This window comes from Podarcis melisellensis, assembly GCF_964234715.1.
Source record: "Podarcis melisellensis genome assembly, chromosome: 2".
NCBI classification, from domain to species: domain Eukaryota; kingdom Metazoa; phylum Chordata; class Lepidosauria; order Squamata; family Lacertidae; genus Podarcis; species Podarcis melisellensis.
In genome coordinates, this window is record NC_138529.1 from 35,912,291 (window position 1) to 35,939,437 (window position 27,147).

The window sequence follows — 27,147 nt, forward strand, 5'->3', positions numbered from 1 at the left end:
AGATGCCCAGATGCATAGATCACATGGTATATTTCTGCCTGTTAGAAGAAATGTGACAAAAACCAAATATATGCATAAAATTTGGTAGCTTTTACAAATATTGGTCACAGACTATGGGACTATATATAAAAGCAAATCCAAATAATTAATTCAAGACACACTGGTGAAATCACCCTAAAATACTAAAATTACATAATGAAAGAGACATTCAAACAAACCTTTTTCTGAGCACCTTCCTTCTTTTTCTTTTCTTCCTGCTTTTTCTTTTTCTTTTCTTCCATCAAATGTTCCTCTTCTTGTGTTTGTTCTTTCTCCCTGTTTAAAATGGGAGAATGGTAACTGTTTTAGAGAGGGTTGTTTTACACAAAAGCTGTAAATAAGCCTGAGTGATATCCAAAGCTGCTAATATTTAAATGCATTTTATGCTACAATGTGTATTTAAAAAATAATAATCAGTAACCCACAACTCTCTACTACTGTAACAAACAACATTTAGAAAGAATTGGCATTAATTAATAACCCTACAAAAGCAATCAAAATTTCCAAGTCTTAGAAGAGACATTTCCTGTATGTTCCATACATCTTCAATTGTTCTGCATATACCACAGATGAGACCAAATATAGTATGAGCAAATGTCTCAAGCAACAGGGCTTTTCTTTCCCCTCTCTCCATTCCACTACAGCACTCCACATGTCCCCCAAATCTGCTCTGAATCTGCTCCAAAGCATATTTTAGGGGTGTACGGGGAGTGGAATACAGTACCTACAACTTATTAAGTGAACACTTGAGAAACATTAAAGATACACACCTGAAACTCTTTTTTTAAAGTTTCTCCAGATTGGTAAGAAACCTGATGCAAAAACCCATAAAAACCTAACCCTAATAAATAATAGAAAAATAGTATTAGAGGGATTGTGTTGTTGTTTAGTCGTTTAGTTGTGTCCAACTCTTCATGACCCTGTGGACCAGAGCACGCCAGGCACTCCTGTCTTCCACTGCCTCCCATAGTTAGAGGGATTAATTAGAGGGATTAATGAATGACAAATTAGGAAAACTAGTAACTACATCTTTAGTGGGGATGTAGGTACAAATTTCACTAAAAATGCAAAAGGACTAAAATTTCATTACAATTGAAATAAGTAGCTGATGGAACAAAGGTAGTGGTGGTGAGGAGATGGATTATAATTTTATTTTGAAGAATAATTCTATACTTTTTACATTTAAAAAATCACTTAAGCGCCATTTGTTTTCTGTACTGTATTTGAACTTAAAATATTAGAGTTATGAGTAATTGAACATAAAAAGGCCAAGGTTCAGTCACACTGTATCTCCAGAGAGGGTTCAAAAATTACACACAGGCAACCCAATCCACTCTACAATTTAATTTCAGGCCAAGAATTTTGGTTTTACTGGGCTGCAGATCAAGCTAAATGTGTTAAGTATGCTAAAAACTCACACATCTTCCGCACCATCAAGCTGTTTTTCAATAGGTACGGTTACAGCTTATTTCCCAACGCTTTTCCAGCTGGTAACAATAGCAATCTCTCTCATGGGCACTGTGCTACAGTTTGTAAATTGGCAAATTTGAGAAAATAGGCAGGAAGTCTGTCACTCTTCTGTCATTTTTACCCAGTGTCAGATATCCAGCATACAAAATTCTGACCCATTGTGATAGCAGATGAAGCTTTTGACCCTATGCCATAGTTCTGTACAAGCAAGATCAATGAACTGTGAATTATGTTGTTACGCAGCCAGCAACTACGAACTCTGCTAAAAATAAGCCTCTCTCAAAGCAGAAATTTGTTCAAGAGTTAATTATCTGTCTTTTTTCAAGTATAACCTCAGTGTGAAGCTTTTTAAAGGGAGTATTTGGACAGTACAAAGGGAGTAGTGAACAGTATATTCATGCAGAAATTTGAAAATATTACACACACACACACACACAATGTGGCCAAATTTGAAGCTAAACATTTTTTTTAAAGTATTTATTATTAACTCACTGAGGAATATGGGGACACACTCCTGTTTAGGATACAAAGGGTTGTGTCTTAGATCAGGTAAGGAGAACTTGTGGCGCTCAAAGATATTGATGGACTATAACTTCCACCACCCCTGACCATGCTGGCTGGCATAGATGGGAGAAGTCCAATAACAACTGGAGGACCACAGGTTTCCCATCCATCTTAGGTGGCAAAATGTAGTCTTTTTCACTACCTTTAACACTGTAATCAAGAGGTTTGGGAACTACAGCTCCCAGAGTACCTTTAAGCTTGCCTTTTGTGTTTTGGGAATATTTTAACTAAAACTGTAACTGTGACAAAAGCTGTGGAGGAACAAAAGCAAAGAAATAGATAGAAGGTTGACAGCCTGCAATGTAGGGGGGCTGCAGTTTGCTATGCTAGGAAAAGAGCCAGTGTTTGTGTGTATGTTTGTGTTACAATCATGGCTAAAATCATAGAAAAAACGTCGTAGACTTGGATCACAGAGTAACTCTTGGAGACTTAAAATGTGAATGTATGGACAGAAAAACCTTGAAAAGAAAACCACAGCTTGAAGTTTTCATTATTTATTGTAGTGGGGGGAACTGCCCAGCAGCTGTGAATTTCAGAAAGGGTTTGAAAATTAAAACTTTGTACAGATCTAGTTACCTCACCTCAAAACGCAACCAAAATGATCAAGGGGTTAGAGGAACTCCCCTATCAGGGAAGATTACATTTGAGGCTTTTTAGTTTAGAAAAAGAAGCAAGTAAGGCAAAGAAGACAGAGGTGTATAAATGTATTCATGGTGTATAGGAAGGATACCTTTAAAGGGGGATTAGACAAATTCATAGGGGACATGTCAGTGGCTACTAGCCACAATGGCTGTGTTCTATCTCCACTATTGGAGATATATTCAGAGTCAGACTCGCCAGGAATCACTAGTGTGGAGAGTGCTACTGCACACAGGCCCTGTTTGTGGGTTTCCCATAGGCCAGAGGTCAGCAACCTAAGGCCCATGGGCCGGAAGCGGACCATGAGGGTCGCTTAATTGGCCCATGAGCCACGCCTGAACCGAGCCGCCCGCTTGGCGAGTCCCCGCACACTGCGCTAAACCATGTGATAAAAATGCTGTCTAAAGTCTGTAGCATATACTTAACTTGTCAATATGGATGCTCACACAAAATAAAGAAAGACAAATGTCACTGCTGGTGTGTGGTAAAGCTTTTAAATCAGTGGTGGCCAAACTTGACCCTCCAGCTGCTTTTGGACTACAACTCCCATCATCCCTAGCTAACAGGACCAGTGGTCAGGGATGATGGGAACTGTAGTCCCAAAACAGCTGGAGGGCCCAGTTTGGCCACCACTGTTTTAAACATTGTGGGTTTACTGAAGTCATCCTATTAGTGCAATGATTTCTGTCCTGCACCCCTCCCCCCAAATCTATTCTAGGGTTTTTTCCAATCCTCTAGAGAAGATGGGAGGGAGGACAGGAAAACTCTTTAGGTTTTTTAAAGACATGATTTCACTGTAATTTATCACTGCTCAAATATACACCTCTACTTCACACCTATCTACACAGCAATAGGCTATCAGAAAAAAATGACACCGATTTCTTCCTCTGCTATATTGGATGGAGGCTCCCATGTCTGCTAGTACCATACAGGAAGGGGTGCTTTTTCCCATCTCTCACAAATTAGAAGATTCACTTTTGCCACATACTAACTGCATCTCATGAAGGAGAGCTACACTAGAAATACTGCCCCACCCCCCAAATAGTTGATCTCAACCAACACACAACTGTTATCCTTAGTTTAATGCTTACACTTTATTTTATTGAAAGGAATCTGTTGTATAATTCTGTTTCTTGAGGGATGATCAATTGATGACCCATGGGCAAAAACAGTGAATCCCCCCCCCCCCAAAGATGAACTTAACAAAGTGCTGAAAAAATAGTACAGTTTATTTACAAAATACGAATGCTTAATTTTGATCCCACAGAATACTGTGGATCTACCCAATAACTACCAGCTTCATATTCTGTTTAAAATTTAAAATTTGGATACCTGTCTTCAACTAAATAATCCTTGAATGTATATACAGTGGTACCTTGGGTTACATACGCTTCAGGTTACATACGCTTCAGGTTACAGACTCTGCTAACCCAGAAATACTACCTCGGGTTAAGAACTTTGCTTCAGGATGAGAACAGAAATCGTGCTCCAGCAGCACAGCAGCAGTGGGAGGCCCCATTAGCTAAAGCGGTGCTTCAGGTTAAGAACGGTTTCAGGTTAAGAATGGATCTCTGGAACGAATGAATACGTAACCAGAGGTACCACTGTATAGAGAAACACAGAAACTGTGTCCTTCTCGCACTGCAGTGAGAATGTTACAGTGTAAAAGGCATTTGGAACAAAGTTCCAGCTACAATGGTAGTTGAAGACAACCTAAAAAGAAAATCTAGTAAATGGCTCATGATAAATTGTTCCATAAGCAGGTGTTCAGGAGGTTTCTCCAATGGTGTTAAAGCAAGACTCCTTTCTGTTCCAAATCCAGATAGATGCAGAAAGGCTGCATTTTAAAGCATCCATAAAGGGAAAAGAAGGGAAAGAGCTATTGATTTGTGGGTTGTAGTCCTATATCCTGCTTTCACTATAACTCTCGTGCAAAATGCTTCTGCCACATAATAAAGAAAAGACTGGGAATCATAATTAAAATGTGAGGTTGCATGGCAGTTTTGATGTTGGGCGTTTCAAAAGATGGAGTGTACACCTATGCAGCCAGTGCAGCTGACAACTTTGAAAGTGTGAGAGAATTCCAAGCAAGACCTGATCAAAGGAAGGCCTACAAACACATTAGCCTTTTCTAAAAAAAATTTTAAAGAAATGATTCTTCACTACTACAAACACCAGCCAAAGATATTAAAACCTTTGCTAAAATTGTCGTTGGTATTTCTGCTCTCCAGATGAGTACTGAAACAGCGTTTAAAAGGCTGAAACTCATGTTCTCCATCAGTTGTTAAAAGTTACTGGTTCAAATATCACACAAGGAGAAAATCAAAGAATTGTATGTCTTAAGTGTTTCTTCAAATTCTTCTTTCAACTGCAGCCCAATAATGTTGGTCTAGATGCCTCTCCAGATAGCGCCCCCTCCAACTTTGGGAGACTTGATTACTTGAGTGGATTTTATCTTATTGTAATATTAGATTTGTGTCTGTGATTGTATATCTGCTTGTGCAGTCCTCTATAACTGAAGTGAACATGCTGCTAGGGGACAATTTTAGAAATACCAGTAGGCCAACAACTTCACTGGTAAAATACCATATTTTTCGCCCTATAGGATGCACTTTTTCCCCTCCAAAAATGAAGGGGAAATGTGTGTGCGTCCTATGGGGCGAATGCAGGCTTTCGCTGAAGCCTGGAGAGCGAGAGGGGTCGGAAGCTATCCGCAAGCCGTGGGAGAGCTGTGCGACTTTGCGCAGCTCTCCCACGGCTAGCAGAGAGCTTGCCTGCACCCAGAAGCTTGGGGCGCGCATCTCTCCGCTAGCCGTGGGAGAGCTGCGCAAAGTCGCGCAGCTCTCCCACGGCTTGCGGATAGCAGCCTGTTCTGGCGGCTGGGGAAGATCGGGCTTCCCCCGCCCCAGCCCTGCACCTGGGGGGGGGGGAATAATTTTTTTCCTTTATTTTCCCCCAAAAAAACTAGGTGCGTCCTATGGGCCGGTGCGTCCTATGGGGCGAAAAATACGGTATGGATGCTCTAGAAGATAAATGATCCCCAAACCCCTAAACCAGTGGTTCCCAATAGGGAATCTGCATAACCCACCCACCCGGGGCACATGTCACATAACGAAAGCTACCACTGAGATAACATTTTCAAAAGTAGGGGGTCCATGGCTTGGCTTTTGAAAGACAGGGGGTCCGCAGTACTTAGCAAAATGGGAACCACTGCCCTAAATCTATTCAGCTCCTTGCCCTGCACAGGTCACAACCCAAACAAATCCCCCACCCTCCAGTGCACATGGGTAGGAGAGATAGGGAATTTTCCAGCTGCTGTGGCTAGAGAGGTACACCTGGCTCTTTTGTTGCCCACAATTAGATTTCTGGAGGTATTTGTAGTTCTGACTCTTAGAGGTTTTTTTAATTGATTGTGTTGAAATCATTTCTGCAGTTTTAATGTATTTTATCTGACTGTGTTGTATTTTAGAAATAAACCACCAAGTTATCCATTCATGTCTAAGTTTGGCTCTAAATAAAAATCAATTTGAATGGTTGAGTGGCTTGAAGGGAATGCTCCAGTCCTTTCCATACCTTAGACCCCTATTTTCCCTGCCCCATTTACCACTTCTCATCCCCAGATGCTACTCCCTAGGCAAGATCACAGGGCAAGATGTGAAAAACCCTCCCCTGTCTTCTGTTCTTCCAAACAGCATCCAATTCCTGACAAGGTAAGAAACATTCACTGCTTGATTTCATGGCCTTTGGGGATGTGAAGGTCCCACAGGGATACATCTTGCCCCTCATGAAATTCAGCATGAAAGCCCTGCAAAAGGTTGTTCAGTCATTTGGAATGTGGTATCATCAATATGATGATACCCATCAATCTCTCCCCTCCTTTCCATTGCATTTCAAGGAGGCTGCAGAGTGCCTCAACTGCTAGCTGTGGAAGGAAGATCACTTATTTCCTCCAGGGTGCCCTGCAGTGGTAGATGACCCACCTCAACACTGTCCCAATATGTGAAGCAACTTTCATGTCCTCACAGAAACAAACAACAGAGAGACACTTACGCTGAAGAAAGCAGAAGCTCACAGTCAAGGACATCACTGCAACAGAGGCTAACCTTGACTATAATGACAGGTTTCTAGAAGTGGAAAGCAGGTTTTTCACCCTCACAGCTCTGTATTACACTGCAGCCCTTTAACCCACAGGAACTGAAGGAGAGCTCAATGAGAACAAAGCCTACTTGCACAACTTCTGCTGCAGGTTCAGTTTGTTTGTTAGGCTTAGAGATGGGAAGGCACAGAAAAAATCATAGGAAGAAGTGAAGTGAAACTTCTCCCACCATTTTTTTTCCAAATTTGTCCCCCATTGGGGGGAAAATGGGGGAGGGGGGTTGGATTATGGCATATTTTCTTTTCAAATGATGAACAGCATGTTTAAGACAAGGTGTAACAGGAAGCCTTTTTGTCAGACTGTATTATAAGATCCAGTATAGGATCATTACAATTCATGTACACCAGAGACAAGCAAATCCTGAGTTGTACAATGAGAGTACAACTCTCAGTGTTTTGTAGTAAACTACAAAACAAGCTACACACTTAGGGCTTGACATTGGAAAGTTTCAAATGTTGCAGAATACAGAGTTAGATCTGAATATGTGTACAGACGGATCTGGAATATACACAAAAGGATCAGATCATGCAGTTACACCCACTTCTTGCCCCTTTTAAAAAAATCATTCTGCATGAATACTCAAGTCTTACAGCCATTCTAAGATTTGCTAAAGTACTCTAGCCTATTGTTGGAAGATTGTCACCCACTGACTTAAATTCATATTTTTCAGATACTGTAAGGATATCTAGATATAATTCATAGAATAATAGAATCACAGAATTGTAGAGTTGGAAGGTACCATGAGGGTCATCCAGTCCACCCCTGCTATGCAGGAATCTTTTGCCCAATGTTCCTCACATTGTTTTGTTATTCTGACCTGCAATTTCTTGCTTATTTTGTTAGATGCAAAGCATTTAATCACAGCTTTGATTTTCATCCTTAGGTTCAGCATCTCTGAACATGCACTAGGTAATGGACCCAGCATGTCCTTTTTTCCATTGCACATACTCCTAAAACCTTACTTAAATATAGCTACTGTATTCCACATGAATCTGGAAACAACTATTTTTCCTTTCAAAATATTAATGCATAAAGTTGTAATTCAAAAGGGCTGGACTGCAGGATAGAGTGAATTCCTGCTATTTTGTACTTATTAGCAGAATTTATTAACCTGCCTTCTCAAGAGCAACAAGTCAGGTAACAACAAACAAACAAAATACAAAAGTGCAATCCATAAAAGCAATTTATTCAGAAGATAAAAATAAAATCAAGTAATTTAGGTGGCATTAAAAACTCAAGACAACAGGCCTTTGCTTGACAAAGCATGACATAAACATGTCTTAGGAAGGAAGTCTACAACCAGGGTATCGTTACTGAGACGACCTTTTCACCAGTAGCCATGTACTGTATGTCATTTCCAAAGATAGGGCACACAGAGGATTTCTCACAAAGATCTAAACTGAAAGGAAGGCTAACGTAAATTTTAACTTATTAGGGAAATGCCTCAGTTTTAGCTGTATTGAGTGTATTTGGAAAGGAAGGTTCTGACTAAACATTAAGAAGAACGTTCTGGCAGTAAAAGCTCTTCAATAGTGGAAAGGGCTCCCCCAGGAGGTGGTGGACTCTCCTTCCTTAGAGGTTTTTAAGCAGAGGTTGGGTGGCCATCTGTCATGTATGCTTTAGTTGACATTCCTGCATTGCAGGGGTTTGGACTAGATGACCCTCAGGTTCCCTTCCAACTCTTCAATTCTATGATTCTAGGAATATTTCACTAGAGATGACCAAATACTAAAATTATAGGATCTGATCTACTGTCTCCAATGTTAGTTTCTCTACACATATTCATTTGTTTATTTAAAGCAGTACTTAACTAGCTTCAAAACATTACTAAATTAGAATCTCTCAAAGCTAATCAGAGAACCACAAGCATTCTCCTCTTGATTAAAAATACAATGTGATTTGAATACCACCAAATTAATGTATTAGTGATAAGTATAAGAGGCATAAGTGTAATTCACAATGAAACACTATTTTTTCTAAATACATGTTTCTGAGTTTAATAGCTCAATCCTATTCATGAAGTTTACTTTTAATTCTAAGGCCTTCAATGGGAAGTACTCCCAGGTACATTTGTATTAGCAGCTCAAATTAAGTCAGAAAATGATACTTTTGTTTTTTAAAAAAATAGAGTTCAGTTTTCAGAACTGTTTTACATAATGACATTTCTAAGCACATGCACTTAAATAAGCTTAAAATAATAGAACTGACTATCCAAGTGGTCTATCAAACAGTAGCTTCTGCTGACACATCCCATGTGTAATCATCTAGCAGTGAAATGAAAGGATAATATTTAAGGTTCTTCAGTGTTCATGAAGTTATTTTTAGAACTGTGATTACAAACGCATTGATAAAACCCTAGTATATGTTACACATTCCTCCTCTGTTTGTTTATTTTGAAACACAGAAACGAAGCATTGGCTGAAAGATGAAAGAGACCACTGAGCATGGAGATTTCCTTCCTGTTTGCCACTGTTGGGTCAAATGTGCCTTGAAACTGTGAACAAAAGCTTTACCATGCTACCAAATTTAGAATGGTGTTTAAACTGCTATAATCTACTGGCATACAGATATGGAAGTTGTGTACATGCAAGGGCTTCAGTAATCATTTCAATTGCAAGAGCAGAAAGGTGCCTCCTCCACTATAACAAATGAGCAAGGCAGAATACATGACAGCAATATCACAGTACACCTGTGAAGGTCTGAATCAGAGAGGATAGAGTGTTGTATCTATAAATTGGATAATTAAATGTCACTATATTGATTATGAGACACCACATTGAGAGGTCTACACTAAAGCAGGGGTGGGAAGTCTGTGGTCCTCCAGATGCTATTGGTCTCCAACTCCCACCATCCCTGACCTTTGGACCTCTGGCAGGGGGTGATGGAAGTATCATCGGAGAAGAAAGCACAGGTTCCACAGCCTTGAACTATTCTATCCCTCCCTACAGGAAGAAGTTCTAAAAATACTAAACAAAAATATATTGGCTAAAATTGAACTCATATATATTCCTATGTCTTCACCCAATTGTTCACTACTTTGTCACCCCTCTTTCATCAGCCTATTCTAGCCAATTCCTCCCAAAGATGTACATATACAATCAGAAGAAGTGCCAATCAAACCCCACCACCAGGTCTCTTGTATCCCATCTACGCCTTCTTCTTCGTCTTCCTACTATAACCATCACATCACACATTCAACTCTTACCCCAATCCTTTGCCCAGCCTCTCCTGCAACAAAGCTTAGTCAACTATTTGACATCACCCCCAACACGAGAGAGGGAAGTAAAATGAGTGTGTGTGCACTATCCCACATTTTGCCCAATAGGCCATGGATTCCATAATCCCCTTTTTGCTATTGGCTTTGGCAATCCTGGCCTCTTCTCAGCATTTCCATCTACATACCACTCTAGAAATTTCCTTCATCACTCCCAACTATACGCTATCCTCTTTGGGATCCAGTGAGCAAGACATATTGTTAATACATAGTGAAAGAAATACTATCTTTGCACTACCAGAAGAAAACTGGGCATGAATGTTCATAGCTGATGTCTATCCTAACATCTGGTCATACCTACTGAGAATCAAGAAACATAGCAGTAGTTCAAAGCAATCAGCTGCTGTAAACTTAAGCTTTCTCAGGGAATTTTCTTTTTGTTTCAGTGTATTCCGCCAAAAGATGGAAGCACTAAAACAGTTTGTTTCCCCCATCTCTTTCCTCTGAAATGGCTGAACCATTACCCTGAAACTTTCCAAAACAAGTTTAGCCTGAGGCAAAAAGCTGGCACAGAATGCTTCTCAGACTGAATGGTTTACGTTTGGCAAATTAAACTGAAAAGAGGGATATTATAGGAGGAAGAAATGTAACTCAATGAAAGAGAGCTAACTCTTCCTTGTGAGGGATTTCTCAACATAGAAGGATGAACACTAGAGTCTCTTCAAAAGGATGCCAATGGTGAGGTTGTGCCCATGCTATAATTCTGAAAAAACAAAGCAATAGATGACTAGTCCAGCTTCCTGAATCTCAGTTTTCATTTTTAAAAAGTTTATACATATTATCACATTGTGCTTGAAAGAGACTCCCAATAGTTAGGGGGCAGGGCATCTACGACTGGGCACAGCATCAATGTTCTAGCCCTTTAACGACTAGCAAAACCTAAATAAATTATTTTAACACCCTCACACCCCACAAATGTACGGTATGCAAAACTTGCTCAATGTGCTAAATTTATGAATGGTGACAGATCTCAACCTTACTTGGCAGAGAGCTGATTACCTGGGCGTAGAACTTCTTTTTTTGTAGCATGGCTAAAAGGTGGATATGCACGTGCTCCAATACGAGCCATAACTAATGCAAATTCCTCATTTCCAGCAATTCTCCCATGCAGAAGCTGTTATAAAGGGCAAGCCTGTTAGCTAGACTTGCATGAACATGGAATGATTAAGTAAAAATACATGCTAAAAGAGGTATTTGGACTGAAAAGGGAGGCATTAGAATCTTCCACACTTGTATTACTCTGAAAGAAAAGAGCCCCCATTTTTCTTGTCTATTCTTCTCTTTTGTCGTCCCACCCTCCCCATGTTCTGCCTCCATAGCTGAATGATAGTTACTGGAAACCATAAGAAGGGAGAGGGCTCTTGTGTTCAAATCAGCCACTGTGAGTACAAGATGCTGGGTTAGGTGGTCCATTGGCCTGGTCCAGCAGGGCTCTTCAAGTTTGTTCAAGAGCAGTCAACAGCAGCAGCAATCTCAACCACAAGTATGTGCTCCACATTCATTCCTGAAGATGTGTATAAACCAACTTGTTGAAAAATACTACTAGAGATAAGCATGGACAACTTACACACTCTTGGGGCCTATCGTCACTTGAAGCCTTGCCTGTCCCCACCAATACCTGCTGCCACTAGAGCCCCTGACAGCAGCAACACTGGTGTTGTAATGAGCCAGGACCCACTGAAGCACTGGCACCACTGGAAGGGAAGGGAAGGTTGATGACTGCACCACCCTCTTGTGCACTTATCCAGCAGCAGCACTGTAATGGACTGTGACTTACTAGGCAATCCCATGAGCAGGATGTTGGCACCATCAGCAGTGGCTTCACAAGGGCCCAAGTGGCAATGGGCACTGGAAGAGCCACTAGGGGACTCCCAGGGACCATTCAGGGCAGCTCCCAAAGCTCTGGAGCCAGACCTGCATAGATCCCACAAACATCATAGGTCTTTAGGGAGCAGAAAACTGAGTGATCTTAGTAACTGCCATGAATATATTGGGCAATTCACTGGAATGGCAATCTTGATCTTGCGTTTTCTGTGCTACAAATTTTTTACCCAGTCAAAGGGTAAACTCTCAGTTGAAGAAAATGAAAAAAGAAGACAGTGCTCCTGGATAATCAGATAATTTCCTCACCTCTGTTCTCACTTTGGGATAACAGAGGCTAAAACAATGAAGTTAATAGCACAGGTTGGCAGTTAGGAAGACCTCTTAATTCAATTGGCAGACTCTGCTTCAACATAATCCCTAATCACGCTATCAAGACTTTATTACTGAAAATTTCACCATTATTGTGAAAGGTAGCAAATCACTACTCCATCAAGAAATGACTGTTGAGCAACCAGGATAAAAAGGGGAGGGGACCCATCCTTATGCAAGTGAAATAAATCAAATATGCAGGCCTTATAGGTTTCTGCAAAGCTACCACAACTTCACAAATGCCCCAAGTGATGTTTGATGGTAATTAGATGATGTCTTGCTACAATAACTTGGTCCAAAATAACTTGTGTCCTTATACACACATATTTGCATCAGACCACAGTCCTGTTACAAAACTATGGTTTGTGCTCATCTTGCATACCATGATCAAACTCAGGTTTGAAAAGCAAGAAAATGATTCAGACTGCCAATCTAGATATTAATGCCATACTATGGTTTGTCAAAATATTGAGAGGAAATTGCAGTGCTCAAGGGAAACAAGGGAAGTGTGAGCACAGAAATCACTCTTATAATAGCACCAATCCATGCTTTGACATTATGGGTGAACTAACACAATATTCAGCTTAACATCTGCTGCCACTTGGGTTCTAACACTGCAGCAGCAGCTGCTAGTCTCCCCCCTCACTTGCAATCATTCTTACCAGAAGTGGTGTTGCAATGAACAACTTGAGCTACTTTTGCAAAATACCTGTGCCAGGTATTTTGCAAATCAAAATCACTAAGGAAACTAGGAGGAGGTAGCTAATAAGATAGGCTTGTGGGAAATGGGAGAAATCTTCTCACTGTTTTTCAAGGACTGGCAAAAATTCATAACTGAATGGGTCTCAGTTCCACACTGGTTGTACTTTTAAAAAGCACAACAGTTCTTTCACAGAACAAGGTATATCATATCCCAAACTAGTTGACAGTTTCTGGAACAAAATGGTTGGAAACTGCTGGCTTAAAGTTTAGGATTGCTTTGAAATTGTGATTTTTCAAAAGAACTTTTGAACATTATATTCCTACTTAACATTATAGTAAAACAACATCCGAGCTGCAGATGTGCAGTAACTCTTCAATGAACTGACAGCCTCTTTTGTAAATTCAATAGATCCTTTAAGAGTTTTCTAAATTCCATACTTGTTAGAAGCATTGTGAATATGGAATTCAGTGTATTAAGTAGATGGGAAGAATTCTAAACTCAGACCCCTGGCGAGCTAGTCAAGAGACACAATGAAATGTCAAGGGTCCTGGGATTCTCAAGAGGAGGGAAACATCAAATCAGGAGTGGGAGGGATTAAGTGAGAAAACGTTTGCTTACGTGACAAAATAGAGGACTTAGAAATACTTGGAATTAAGATTTATTATGGTGGTTATAGTAGTAAGGCAGAATATTAAGTGCTTTGTACTTGCTACACTGAATCTCAAACAGAAAGGCACCTTTTTTTTTAACATTGTCTTTGTAGCTTATACAAATGACTCTAGTCTAACTGCTACTGAAATATTATTTTATAGCTACTAAACAGTAATGCTCTTTAATGTAAGATGAGAAGCCATCATATCATTCCATACTATTCACATACAGGTGAAAGCTGAAATCCACAAAGAGCACTTTTTAATGAAATTTGCTTAATCCTGCCTTAAGCCATTCAAGTACAAAAAATGCACTCTTGTAAGCTAAAAATACTGTATTAGCCCCAATATGGATGCGTTTACCAAACCTTACAGTATATACCCTAGGTGAATAACTTCTGAAAGTTTAGAGAGAAAAGGGTGCTCAGTGGGAGATGAGCTTGTAAAAGGGAACCTATGAGCTGCCACTTATACACATAGCTATATAACTAGGAAAAGAGAAAATTCAAATTGTATCCATGAACCTAATTTTTGAGTACTGTAGTATTAATGTAGACAAACCTCTTTTATGTACCATTAATTTTGTTAAATCAACTTTTTCTTAATAAAATACATGAATCATATTAAAATGGCACCATGTAACTATGTAATTTGCTCACCTTAGGAGAAGCATACAGTGATACCTCTGGTTACGAACTTAATCCGTTCCGGAGGTCCGTTATTAACCTGAAACCGTTCTTAACCTGAGGTACCACTTTAGCTAATGGGGCCTCCTGCTGCCGCCAGAGTGTGATTTCTGTTCTCATCCTGGGGCAAACCTCTTAACCCGAGGTACTACTTCCGGGTTAGTGTAGTCTGTAACCTAAAGTGTTTGTAACCTGAGGTGTTTGTAACCCAAGGTACCACTGTATTTGAAAACAACAAGACTGGCTTTTAGGGAAGTAGTTTCTGCACTTCCTATGTTTAATGAGATAGTAAATCAGACTTATAGCCGGATCTGCTCCAAACCCATGTGCTAGGATGAGTGTTCAGTCTGCACAAGCATTTCGGCTTGCCAGATGGACCAACACCCACACCTACGCCCACGTATGCTGTTCTGGGGGTCCTTCTGACATACACCCACACCAGCCAATTACATGGGGCATGGGGGAAGAGTGGGAAAGAAAGTCCTGTTGCACAAGCAGAAGTTCTTGTGTAAGGCTTCTGCTGATGATGCTCTTTAGATGAACCATACCCTCTGTGTGTATGACCTGGAGACTGACTCCAACTAAGAGGTAATACCATTCAGTTTTGCTTCAGTTTACTCTTTTTAAGTACTACAATGTCCAAAATTAATCTCTGGTTTTGATAAATTAAAGACAGCCATGCACGTTTCTCTTTTACTTGCTTCCTACACAGCCAGTTACAAGCCAGACTTTAATTTCTAAGAACCAGAGACTAGCCATTGCTTCTATATCCCGGAATCTGAGGTGTGTAACCTGATATCTGAAGCACCTGGGAAGGACATTTTCAGCTTGCAGTCTCCATTTTGGAATGCAGTCTAAGCAGATCCCATGGTTACAACATCCAGCCTACTTTTGTAACATTCTGTCTGAAAAGGAGTTCTGGTAAACTCAAAGCTTGCCTCAATTTTGTAGCATTTTAGATGATCGTAATAAACACATTGCTCAACAGTGGATTTTTGAGTTTTTACCAAAGAATTACTTCAACATTACTTTTTTCAAAAATCATGTGAAACTATGGTTTTTATTTAAAATGATTCATTTTTCACCAACAGAAGTTCAATATAGCTGTTTATAAAGTACAGAAAATGCAGATACTACAATCACTATTTTATAACAATATGACATACTCTGAAACTAAACGTAGTTCTGAAAAACTATGATCCACACTGCAACACTCAGGCACAGTATACCATAATACAGTGGTACCTTGGGTTAAGTACTTAATTCATTCCAGAGGTCTGTACTTAACCTGAAACTGTTCTTAACCTGAAGCACCACTTTAGCTAATGGGGCCTCCTGTTGCTGCCGCACCGCTGGAGCATGATTTCTATTCTCATCCTGAAGCAAAGTTCTTAAACTGAAGCACTATTTCTGGGTTAGCGGAGTCTGTAACCTGAAGCGTATGTAACCTGAAGCCTATGTAACCTGAAGCGTATGTAACCCAAGGTACCACTGTACATTACTGCCTTACGTTTTTACCACTAGAACCAGTAGAAAAATAAATTAAAAGTTCTACATTGGTATCATTCCAAGAGTAGCAAACTCTACATTGGGAGCATATGTACCATACCACTACAAAGTGCACATTACCAACACAATGCTATCAGTCAAAAAAGGGGAAGCAATATTTACATTTAAGTTGTGATTTCAAGGCCATGGATTTCATCAGGCATTTGCTTACATCCCCACTGATATGAAATAAGGTTCATTTGAATCACACTGCTTCAATTTGAGCCCTTTAAAATAAGATATTCAATCCAAAACTGTGCATACAGCAGTTTTCCAATTCCCTCTTAGAACAGTGGTTGTACATGCCAACAAGCCATCCCTAAAGCCTCTGATGCAATGCAAGCAACTGTCTTTGGGAAAACGGGTGACTGAATGTCAACCATTATTATTACTGCACATGTATTCAGAAAGAAACAATGAAAACTATGTTTCAGGCTGTAGATGGAGCATTCTAGTACACTTGTACTTCACAAATTTAATGAAATGGTCACAGGCTAGCAGAAACATTTGTGGCATTATCTGTGCCTTTGAAAAATGTAATTAGAAAAAAAAGACTATACAAAAACATTAGTACAGAGGAGGGTTTTTTATTCTGTATTGATGTTTTTGTAAAGTAATTTGTCTCTAATTATATTCAAATCTGCTAGTTTCCAAAGGTACAGCTTTCATGGCAACCTATCAAGCCAAATAGAGAGACATTCATTATCTAAAGACATAAATATTACACACAGTGCAGTTTTACATCATTTTTCATTTACTACTACCTTTCTAAGCTCATTATCAATACATGCCCAAATACAATAAAGCCAATACAGGCTTGTATCCAACACTGTCCATTCATAAGTAGAATGAACCAACCTGCACAACAGGACTTTACCTTCTTCTCTTCCCCCATGCAATATTCCATGTGCACTCAAAATATTCTCCAGATGATTGGGGGAACACTCCAAAGAAATTTGGGGAGCACACAGAGACCAATTTAAACAATGTTGGATTCCACCTGTAGTGCATGTTTGTCAAAGTTTTTCTTTTAATGAGAAAGCTGAGCCCTTAAAGGTTATAAACCCATCATTTTACCTGGTAAAAAGCCAAAACTGATTAGCATACCATCCAACCTTGATGCCATCTGAAGTTGTAATGCTTAAATTGCTTCATAATCCTCTTTATTTCTATTAAGCCTTCTTGTTTCTACGTAATACTGCCCTTTTGTTTTCTTTTGATTAAAGTAGCACTTAAAAGGTGCAGTTTTAATTCCACAGTTTAACAGCATCTATACTGAATTATCAAAACAACCTATAACATACATTATATAAGAATTATAGTACACCTCTCTGTACAGACGTGTTTGAAACTTCTTATCCTAATCTAGTTGAGAAGCTACTTTACTAGCCTTGGTGTGGAAGAGGGACAATCACCTTCGTCTGGCTCTAGATGAAGATGTATAGAATAGTGAAACCAGGAGAGCTGGGTTCCTATATCACTTTTCCATTGCAGTCTGCCATGATTATATGCAGTTCTAACACAGAACCTAAGTCTGAACTGATTTACCAATGATGTCTGCCATCAGTCATGGCACCAAGGGCCACTGGGAAATCACACTTCCTGCCTCTGAGGAAGACCACCAACTTGGCCCCATCCATTGACCAGTGGAGCAGCAAACTTGCTTTCCTCTTTCCTTCCCATTCCTTTCACAAAAACAACTCATGCTAAATATACAGGGAAAACAGAGTACAGTGGTACCTCTGGTTACGAACTTAATTCATTCCAGAGGTCTGTTCTTAACCTGAAACCATTCTTAACCTGATATACCATGTTAACTAATGGGGCCTCCCGCTGCTTTTAATTCTGCTTTTTTAAATAAAAAACAACACCACCCACCTGCATCCCCCAGAAAATCTGTTCTGAAGGAGAGCCTTCTCAACTGGTTTTCAGGGCAGGGTACTAAAGGTTGAGGGGGGGGAGTGACAATCTGCTCCCCTCCTCTATTATTGTGCACCTCCTGATGGATCAAAAGTCCTGAACTTGTGCAAGGGCACCAAGTGAATGCAGCCAATTTTACTTTTGCTTTTGTTCCTGAAGAACCCCCTCTACAATAAAAAAAATTCAGCTCTGAAAATATTAGGAAATACCAACTTAAGGAGTGGGGTGAGAGAGACAACAGCCATGATCAGACACAAGGGAAGAGAGGTCAGCAGACATTTACCAACAAAAGACTGCTATAGAAATATTGGTATGCCATGTGCATTATTCTCCTTGACTATAATATGCCACAGGAGCAAGGCAGATGGAGAAGAAGGGGTTACTGTCCTGGCAATTATAGCAAGGTGGCAATTACAACAATATTGTTTTTAGGGCTATTCAAACCAATTAGGAATCTTATTCGGAGGGGGAGGAGGGTGGAACTAACATTGTTTCTGAGAGCAGTCTTTCTAAAACGATATTTGAGCAATGGTAACCCAGCCAGTTTTAAAACAAAATTTAATATTAGGTAGTTAAACTGCAACTTTTTAAATAAAAATGAAGACTGGAAAAAGGACCCCTTTTTTAAATAGGGAAATACAATTCTGCAGAGATGAGGCTGTTTATTAAGAATACATTCCACCTCTCCAGCCCTCTGAAGACAAACTGCAGAGCTGTGTGCAAAGCTAGACAATCTGGGCAGCCAGCCATAAAACATCACTTCTGTAGCACAGATACTGCTTTCACTCTCTTAAGCCCTTCACAGCTGTAAAATATAACAAGAGGGGCTCTGGTAACTAGCCTTTACTGTCTCAGACACTTTATGTTTCATGGGTCAAAGTTTGTGCATGGGTTGCATCTATTCTTAAAATACAAAACCACACCCAAATGAACATTCAGGAGGAATGTTATTGAAGTAAATATATTTAAAAAATAAAAATCAAGCAATCACATGCTGACATGTGGCACAGTTCATAATAGGTTTCCACAGAGAAAGCAATGGAAAAACAGGCTAGAATTATAGAAGGCTTAACGAGATTAAAGAAATAAGCGACCATTAAAAAAAATCTCATAAAATACACATTGTTTTTTACTTGAGAATGAAGCTGTTTGTGTACTTTCTATTTCTGAGTGGAAATGTTTACAACTGATAAGTTTGCTTTTAACTCACAATATGGGTCAACATCCAGAATATCATGCACCCCCACACAACTTTTAGCTTTGCTCTCCAGCAGCCCTCTGTACCCACCACAATGATCACAAGTTCTGTGGAGCAGAATCCCATGAGCAATGAGAAGATGCCACCAGAAATATTTTTTTTATGGTCACCTCCTTCTGCATATGCGCAACTGCTTTGTACACATAAATGGGAGCTGTCTCAATCTTAGCCAGTGCACACATACTTTAAAGCAAGTTCCACAGCCAACAATGTAACAGTCCTTCAATTTAGAATGTTTCTGAATGGGCTGCAGGATAGAAGACAGCAGTTATGACTAATCTGTTTCCACAACTTGCTATATTTATCCTCTAAATACAAAGATTATGAACAATTGAAAGCCAGTTTTGTAATTAAATTTGTTATTGTCATAGCGTATTGCAATTCAGCAAAATATATTGGGTCTCTAATTCTTTTGACCTGGCTGATGTCTTTATAAAGCTACTGAAAACCTTTACCCGTTATCACCAGAAGGTAACAGCTGATACAAAATTGGCTAGACTACATCATCACTGGGCACTTAAGAGGTTTCTTATCATTCATCTCTACTACTAAATGGCCTTATGAACTCCTTCCTGCAGCTTCAAGACAAGGGGAGAAATATTCCAAATATGACATTATCTTGTAATCTGAATTTTAAACGGGTTCTAAAAATAAACAATAAATAAAACAAGCCAAAAATAGCTTACAAGGTAAAGAATGAGAATCCTAGTCATACAACAAAGCAACAACCTTCTATAGTTCATAATAGATGGAAAAACTTAGCAGATTAACAAATGTGTATTGATGTACACATTTGAAATTATTTTGTCTGAAATATTGTAACAGATTTCAAAAAGCAAATAAATTAACATATATCCCTGTGTGAATAGAAACGGGGTGGGAACTAAGCTTTAAGTCTGCAGTGTTCTCATAGGGACTTTCTCTAGCAATTCTTTCCATCTGAAAGCCTTCCTTTGCTGAAGTAGAAGTCTGCCCCACCCCTGACCTCCTCCTCCAGCTTGTTTTGGAAAGGAGCCAGATGACAGCATTGGGAAAAGTGCATATTTATCTCTACAAGACCAGCTGCATAGAACAACTAAATGTAATTTAAAAGTATTATCCATTCTTGCACACACGGCGGCTTTATTTTTATGCCCTTAAGATTCTGAGTGCCAAAAAAATTTCATGTTGATGTTTTAGTAGGTATATCTATAAAGCTACATCTTTAGATTTATAAGTGTCCCAAAACTGGCAATCACTATGGCAACCATTTTGCTTATAAATAAAACCGAATTCCCTACACATGGAAATCTGTTTGCATTTTAAAATAGAAGTACAGAGAAACAGACTCAAAAATGTTTATTCTTTCCTAGATTGACTATTTTCACATACAAAAGGTTTTGTAATGCCTTCAAACAAGAGTTTGGGATACTATTTATTCTGATGATGGAGGGTTACACCTTGCTAAAATGTCTGACTAAAAGATGACAACAAAATCGCACACAACCTCTGTTGCTGGGCATATGATTCTGCTACAGTGATCATGTGATTTTTTATGATACAAGGAATATCAAAGAAATATTATATTTAAAATAGTACAAAATGTTAAAATGTTTAATTACTATCCTAATATTGTGGCTGCCCAAGAGGGCTAATAACCATCACCAAAAGCATACATCTATTCCAACTTCAGGAATAAATCAAGAATCACAAAAGTAATTATAAAACCCCATTCCTTCTTAGCAACAGGGCAAAATACTACTGCTAGGTGAAAGTGATTAAAGGACCTCTTCCAAACAATACATGGTGTCTAGCCTTCAGGTGGTTAGTCTGGAAATTATTTTCAAAATGAAGATCCCTTTTGCTGTTACTGTAGAATATATGTTGAAGAAGCCTAATATGAGGGTCAACACCAGGAACTACTAGCCAGTGATCTTATTAGACAAGTGTCTAATATGTTGGTCAACATATGATAAGTCGATGGCCCATTTCTTTGTCTTTCATCTCTCCCACTGTGTATTAGCTTTCGCTACCTATTCTAGAAGAATGTGATATGCATTTCCCAAAGACATGACCAACAGTCCAAGCAGAAAAAGGATACACCATAGTTTCAGACTGATGGCTTAGGACACCTGCCCTTGATGAGCTAACACCCACAGGGCTGAAGAACAAACTAATACTGGCATACTATTTAGAAATACATGAGGTATTGAAGATTCAACAGTTAATCACACTGTGTAAGGACACAAAAATAAACCCCATGTGGAATAATATTGTGCTTTTCATCTGTAATCCTATACTCACTTCCCTTGTAGTAATCAATGTGACTGAAGTATAAAAGTAAACATGCATAAGACTGCACCATTAAAGTGTTTTATGGCCTGCTTTTTGACATAAGAAGAGCCTTGCTATATAAGAAAGACCAAAAGCCTATCTAGTCCAGCATCCCATTTCCTAAATAACCAACCAGACACCTATGAGAAGCACACAAGCAGGACATGAGGAAGATAGCCCTCTCCCACTGTTCCCCAACAATTAGTATTCAGGGGCAATCTGCCTCTAATCCTAGAGGTAGCATCTAGCCATCATGACTAGCAGCCATTGATAGCCTTACCCTTTATAAATTCATCTAGTTCCCTTTTAAAGTCATCTAAGTTGGCCATCAGCAGATCTTGTGGAAGCAAATTCTATAGCTTTAACTATGCACTGTCTGAAGAAGTGCTACCTTTTGTCTATCCTCAATTTTCCACCATTCAACTTTATAGGATGACACCCCCATACTTATAGTATGAGGAAGATACTTCTCAGTCCAGTTTCTCCGCACCAGCCTCCAGATAATTTTGCTTGCTACCCTTTTTCCAGCTCTACAACATCCTTTTGAGAAGCAGCAACCAAATCCGTACACAGAATGCCAAATGTGGCCACATCATATATTGTAAAGGCATGATCCCTTGCATGCAATCCGCTTTTTTCACAGCTGCCGCATACTAGGTTAAGGTTTTTCATTGCATTATTCACCATGAACTCAAGTTTCCATTCCTGTCATTTGCACATTTTCTCTTTCAGAATGCATTGATAGTGGAAAACATGTTGGGTTTTCCCACCTATGCACTGAAAGAGCTATCTTTATGAGTCCTAGTGCTCACTCAGCCCATTTCTTTTTTGATCAGTGCAATAGTCAGTTTTACAATGGAAGCATCTCTGACAAGGAGTTCACAGAATGCATCATAATTGCTTTGGTTACGGCATTAGTAGGAATCTCTCTTTCATAATGTACCTTATTTACTAATCCATGCATGTCCCAGGTGACAAAAGTAGAAAGCATCATAACTTGCCACTACTAATGCTCTAGGACATCAAACGATCATCAGGTAAAAATTACATTTAAAATCTATAACCAACTAACAAAAGTTTTAAAAAAGCAACAGAAAAGGCACAAGTGGTTAAAAAAAAAAAATAGTCTTTTCCACCTTTTCTACCAAAAGGTATCTGCGAAAGGTATTCAGAAAACTGAAAGTTACCAAATGCTTGCACAGAAAATTGATAATATTAGATAACAGGAAAATAACTGTATGAATAAAACATGCCTGTAGCTGTGAAGTGAATATTAAATATTTCTGATGCACTGTTTGGTATCAGAGTTCACAGTTAGGTATCAGTAGCCAGAAAGGGTAGAAGGAAGAGGGTGTCAGATGATGACTGGAAATTCCAACAACCAGCTATGGGGGAAAGATTAAATCATAAGCTTTACTCATTGACAAACTCTTCAACTCTATCTGGATTATGAGGAAAATTAAATAATTACTAAATGTGTATCTTGACAGCCACACAAAACATAGAAAAACAAGTCAGAAGTGAGTCTCACTACGTAGAAATCATAACGATATATTATGGGCTCTTAAAAACATATCTATAGTTTATTGCAGCTGTCTTCTTCTTTCTTCCTTATGTGTTCTTATGTCTGTATTGCTAAGTGTTTATCTGCTGCATCTCAACAATTTACCCATAAAATTTGATGCATCCAATGAGGTTCACTAAAATAAGTGACAATTACTTGTTCTTATATATTCCAATTCAGCCAGGATTTTGGTTTCTCTCTCACCCACATTTCAATATCTCTAAGAAGGAGTTGATATTATAAACATTTGCCAAAATTACAATGGAACTATTGGGTGGTCACCAATGTTAATCCTATTCAGAGTAGAATCATTGAAATTAATGAACACCACTACCTTATTTACAGAGTAGATAGGTCTACCCTGACTTAGAAAACAAAACAATGGGTTGTCCCTATTACACACAGAGTTTAAATGGAGAAAAACTCTCCAACAGAGGACATTAAACTAAAATTAAAGACTGGTCTTTATAAAGCGACTAACTAAAATATCTACCAAGGCATTCTCTATTAAGTGAGCCATAGATAACATTTTCTATATTTTGAAAACATAGCAACCTTCTGTGCATGGACTACTGCACTTCCAAGTTTAAGCTTTGAAGCAAATGAAGCAGAGGGTTTTCCAAATACTTTTAATAAAATTTGCACAGGCAGAATTTTGTACACACTGAAATCCTACTTTGACCCTGATACTTTAGTAACTGATGGTTTGCTCCATTAATCATTGCTACCATAAAAGGAAAAACTGGTGACACAAAAATATGCTAAAATATTTTACTCCAACAAAGAACTTAATAATATAGACACAAAAGAAGCCAACATTCTAAAGAAATACTGAAAAAAAGATCCAGTCATCTTTTTATACTTGACTGTAGGCAATCAAGGATGAAGTTCAAGTTTTCTCCAGTTGGTTACATTCAATCAGCTTTTCCATTCTAGCTACACTTAAACCAAGACAAATTGCCAAGGCTAATTATCACTATTTTCCAAACATTGCATCACATGGTAATGTGAGATGCTATCAACAGCATGCACACACTAAAATAATTTAAGATTAATTCTGTTCCATAATTTATTATCTTTTCCATATTTTCTCATGTGCATGATGTGGTGTGGGATTTTTTTGCAGGGACAAGGAACTACATGCAAAATATGCCTGATAAATACTGAAGTTTTTAAAGCTGGCATCCAAGTCTATTTTAATCTTTGAATATAATAGCTTATTATTAGAAAGCACTTCATAGATCTATTATTTTACTGACTACAGCACATTTTTTAAGAAACACTACAGAAAACAGCTCTGTTCTGTACTTATTGCACGGGGAGCCGCATGCACTGAATTACTTAAAAGGTCTTTTACATTTTTAACTTTTCCTGCCTCCCAATTAAGAGAAGGGAATGGCCCTCCTCTTACCTTTGCTTCGTTTCCTTCTGGGGCTCTTTGGCAGCTTTCGACTCAGTCTCCTTGAAAAAGAACAAGTGAATATTTTGTCTGGCGTCTGGGAGTTTCACTAGCGTGCTCCTTTCTTTCTTTAATGCTTTTTCTTACAAAAAGTACCCGTATTTTTTCACGTTGAATACGAAAAAAATCTCACACGGCCAAGAAAGTCAGTTGTTTGATTATTATTTTTAATATTTATGCCCGTTCCAATAAAAAAAAAACCACCAAAAATAACCTGCCACAAAGGAGGAGGGAGGGGGTTGGGGAAACCAGACAAGAAATCAACAGTATCCAAGTAGAAGAGCTAAAAGCTCCAGTTTGATTCCAGCCCAGAGAAGTGCAGCAGATGCAGGTCCTTTTTTAAAATATCTTTTTTATTTCCAGTGAAGCAGAACTAGCAGTTATGAGTCCCCAGCTAGAGTTTTGCACACGGAATTTTGTTCTAAAATTAAATGTACGTGGTTGCAGCAAAAATGAACTGTTGGGATGTGAGAGAGTGGAAAATGTTATGCTTTCTAATTGATCAGAACACAGCTTTTAAAAAATATGTGTTTGGGAGTTTCTCAGTTTATATGGATGAGCATCTGAATATTTTGTTTTCAAAAGTGCAAATTAAAATGGAGAAAATTGTACCCATCCAGAAGTGTATAAGGGTATAGCTTAGGAAAAACAAAAAGGAGCCACGGGGGATCCAGAAGAGTCTCACATCCAAACAAGAAGTACCCAGTACGGTCTCTCTAAAAAGGGAGGAGAGACGTGGAACACAAGCAGGAAAAGGATCTAGCAGTCTCTCTCAGGCAGATCCAAGGGGGAGAGCAATCCAGGCAGTGTCTCAGAAGGCAAGGATCCACAGATGCCAGCGAAATCCACCAGCTGTGCCTTTCATATGTGGATCCAAGGAAGGGAGGTCCAGCAGTCTCTCTGATAGACAGGGATCCTAAAAGGATCCAGGAGATAAGCTTCTTGCTGTCGAGGGGGTCCACCAGTCTCTCTCATGGGGATCCACCCAGCTATGCCAAACATAGGTGGATCCAGAAAAGAAGGCGAAATCCAGTCTCTTTCTTTCTCACAGGGTCAGGATCCACGGATCCCAGGGCGATCCAGCCGTTGAGTTTCTCATAAGGAGGTCCGTCAGGCTCTCTCCCAGTGGGATCCACCCAATCAGTAGCAGGATCCAGCAGGCTCGCTCGCTCGCTCTCCTTCCCCTCCACAGGGACTCAAGAGAGAGAGAGGTTTTCGGGGGGGGGAGAGATACGGGGGATTTGTGGAGGCAGCAGGAGCGGCTCCTCGGACGGAGCTTTCGCTCGGAGGGGAAGGGGGTTGGGCCGCTGGCGGGACAGGCGATGCCGCCGAGCTCAGTGATGCTGCCGGGCCGGCCCCCCGCTCCTCCTCGCAGCAGTAGCAGCAGCCGCCTGCACCACCACCGCCGCCGCCTCTGTCCTCCGCTTCAGGAGCAGAGCTGCTGCCACCGCAGCCATTTTGTTACTAACTGACAAGAGCCCCGCCAGGCAGGCAGCGCGAGACCACAACGGAGCGCGGAGGGGGGGGGCAAGGAGACGCGAGAGTTACTCCCTCCTCCCCTCCCCAACCTCAAACAGGAAGTCTCGTCCGCCGCTCAAGTCACGTGGTGGTTGGGGGGGGAACAGGCATAAAAGAAAGCTCTGAGACATGCAAATGAGGTGGGGAGGAGAGCCAATGGCGTGACGGCAGGAGTCGCGCAGCTCCGCCTTTCCCTCGCTCTCATCTCGTCCGCCTGAGAGCCGGAGCTGATGCCTTTCCCTGTTGCTCGCTGCGCACTCCCCCCCCCCCCGCCTGCCTGCCTGCCTTTCTCCTCCGTCCATCTTGTGTGTTACCTAATCTGCACGGAGGGAGCTATCAGATACGGTCCGTCCGCGTTGCAGGTGGAAAAAAAAAAGCACAGGCTTGGAATGAAAATGATGGGGAATTTTGCTGTGGTAATTTTGCACGGGAAAACATAGCACTGGGGGTTGTTTCTATCTATCTATCTATATGCATAATACTCGATTAGCCTGCGCTTGAATTGCATCTGCTTCAGTATATTGCTGTTGTTATTTTTAGCTCTGCAGAAACCTGGCGCTGCTGTTTTGAAAGATTTTGAGGGGGGGGTTACAAGTCGGCTCCTCTGAATGAAAGCGAATGAATTTGCTTAGTTTTTACACAAAATTCCGCCCCCACCCGAGCATCAAATTAAAGCTTACATTGGTGCGTACAGACTGCCCTGTAAATGTCAGAGATCTGGGGGATGCCACAGGACATGTGTCGTCTGTGTTTTTCTATGGAATTCCAACAGATCCTATCTGTACCCACCGACTGCATCATCTTCATAAAAAAGGACCTTAAAGCATCCCTCACAAATGTACATATTTTTAAATTACCACACAAGAGATCACATCCGTGCCCATGAACGGCAGCATAATATGGCATGTGCACTTGACAGCTTTGCTGTGTGCAAAAACAGATCAATAATATTGCACTATGGCAGCAGTAATGTTCATGGTGCAGACTGTGAACATGGAGAGGTTCTGATTTGGTGGGAGCTGTGGTAGGAACCTGAATAAAAAAAATCAAGCAGATTAATAGGAAACTGCCTTCAATCCATATTTTTGTACTATGGTGCCACTGTGAAGGGCTGCATCCACGCTTCTGTGCCATGGCAGCACCACAAAACAATGGCCATAGAGACAGATGTGATCTGTGATATGGCAGAATTG

The 27,147-nt window shown here is 39.9% G+C and overlaps 1 protein-coding gene across 8 annotated transcripts in view; it reads right to left on the reverse strand.

The window, feature by feature from the left end:
• TNRC6C (trinucleotide repeat containing adaptor 6C) overlaps positions 1-25,918 on the reverse strand; it is a 115,627-nt gene extending 89,709 nt beyond the window's left edge. For 2 of the 8 annotated variants that reach the window (XM_081897438.1, XM_081897437.1), the window contains exons 1-2: positions 24,389-25,917; positions 219-315 (exon numbers count right to left, since the gene is read on the reverse strand). In XM_081897438.1, the coding sequence (XP_081753564.1) occupies positions 219-281 (63 nt within the window). In that variant the 5' untranslated portion in view covers positions 282-315; positions 24,389-25,917. Of the gene's footprint in view, positions 1-218; positions 316-24,388 lie in introns of all 8 variants that reach the window. The other 6 variants (XM_081897439.1, XM_081897440.1, XM_081897442.1 and 3 more) reach the window with 5 other exon arrangements.
• Between the last annotated feature and the right edge of the window lie 1,229 nt (positions 25,919-27,147).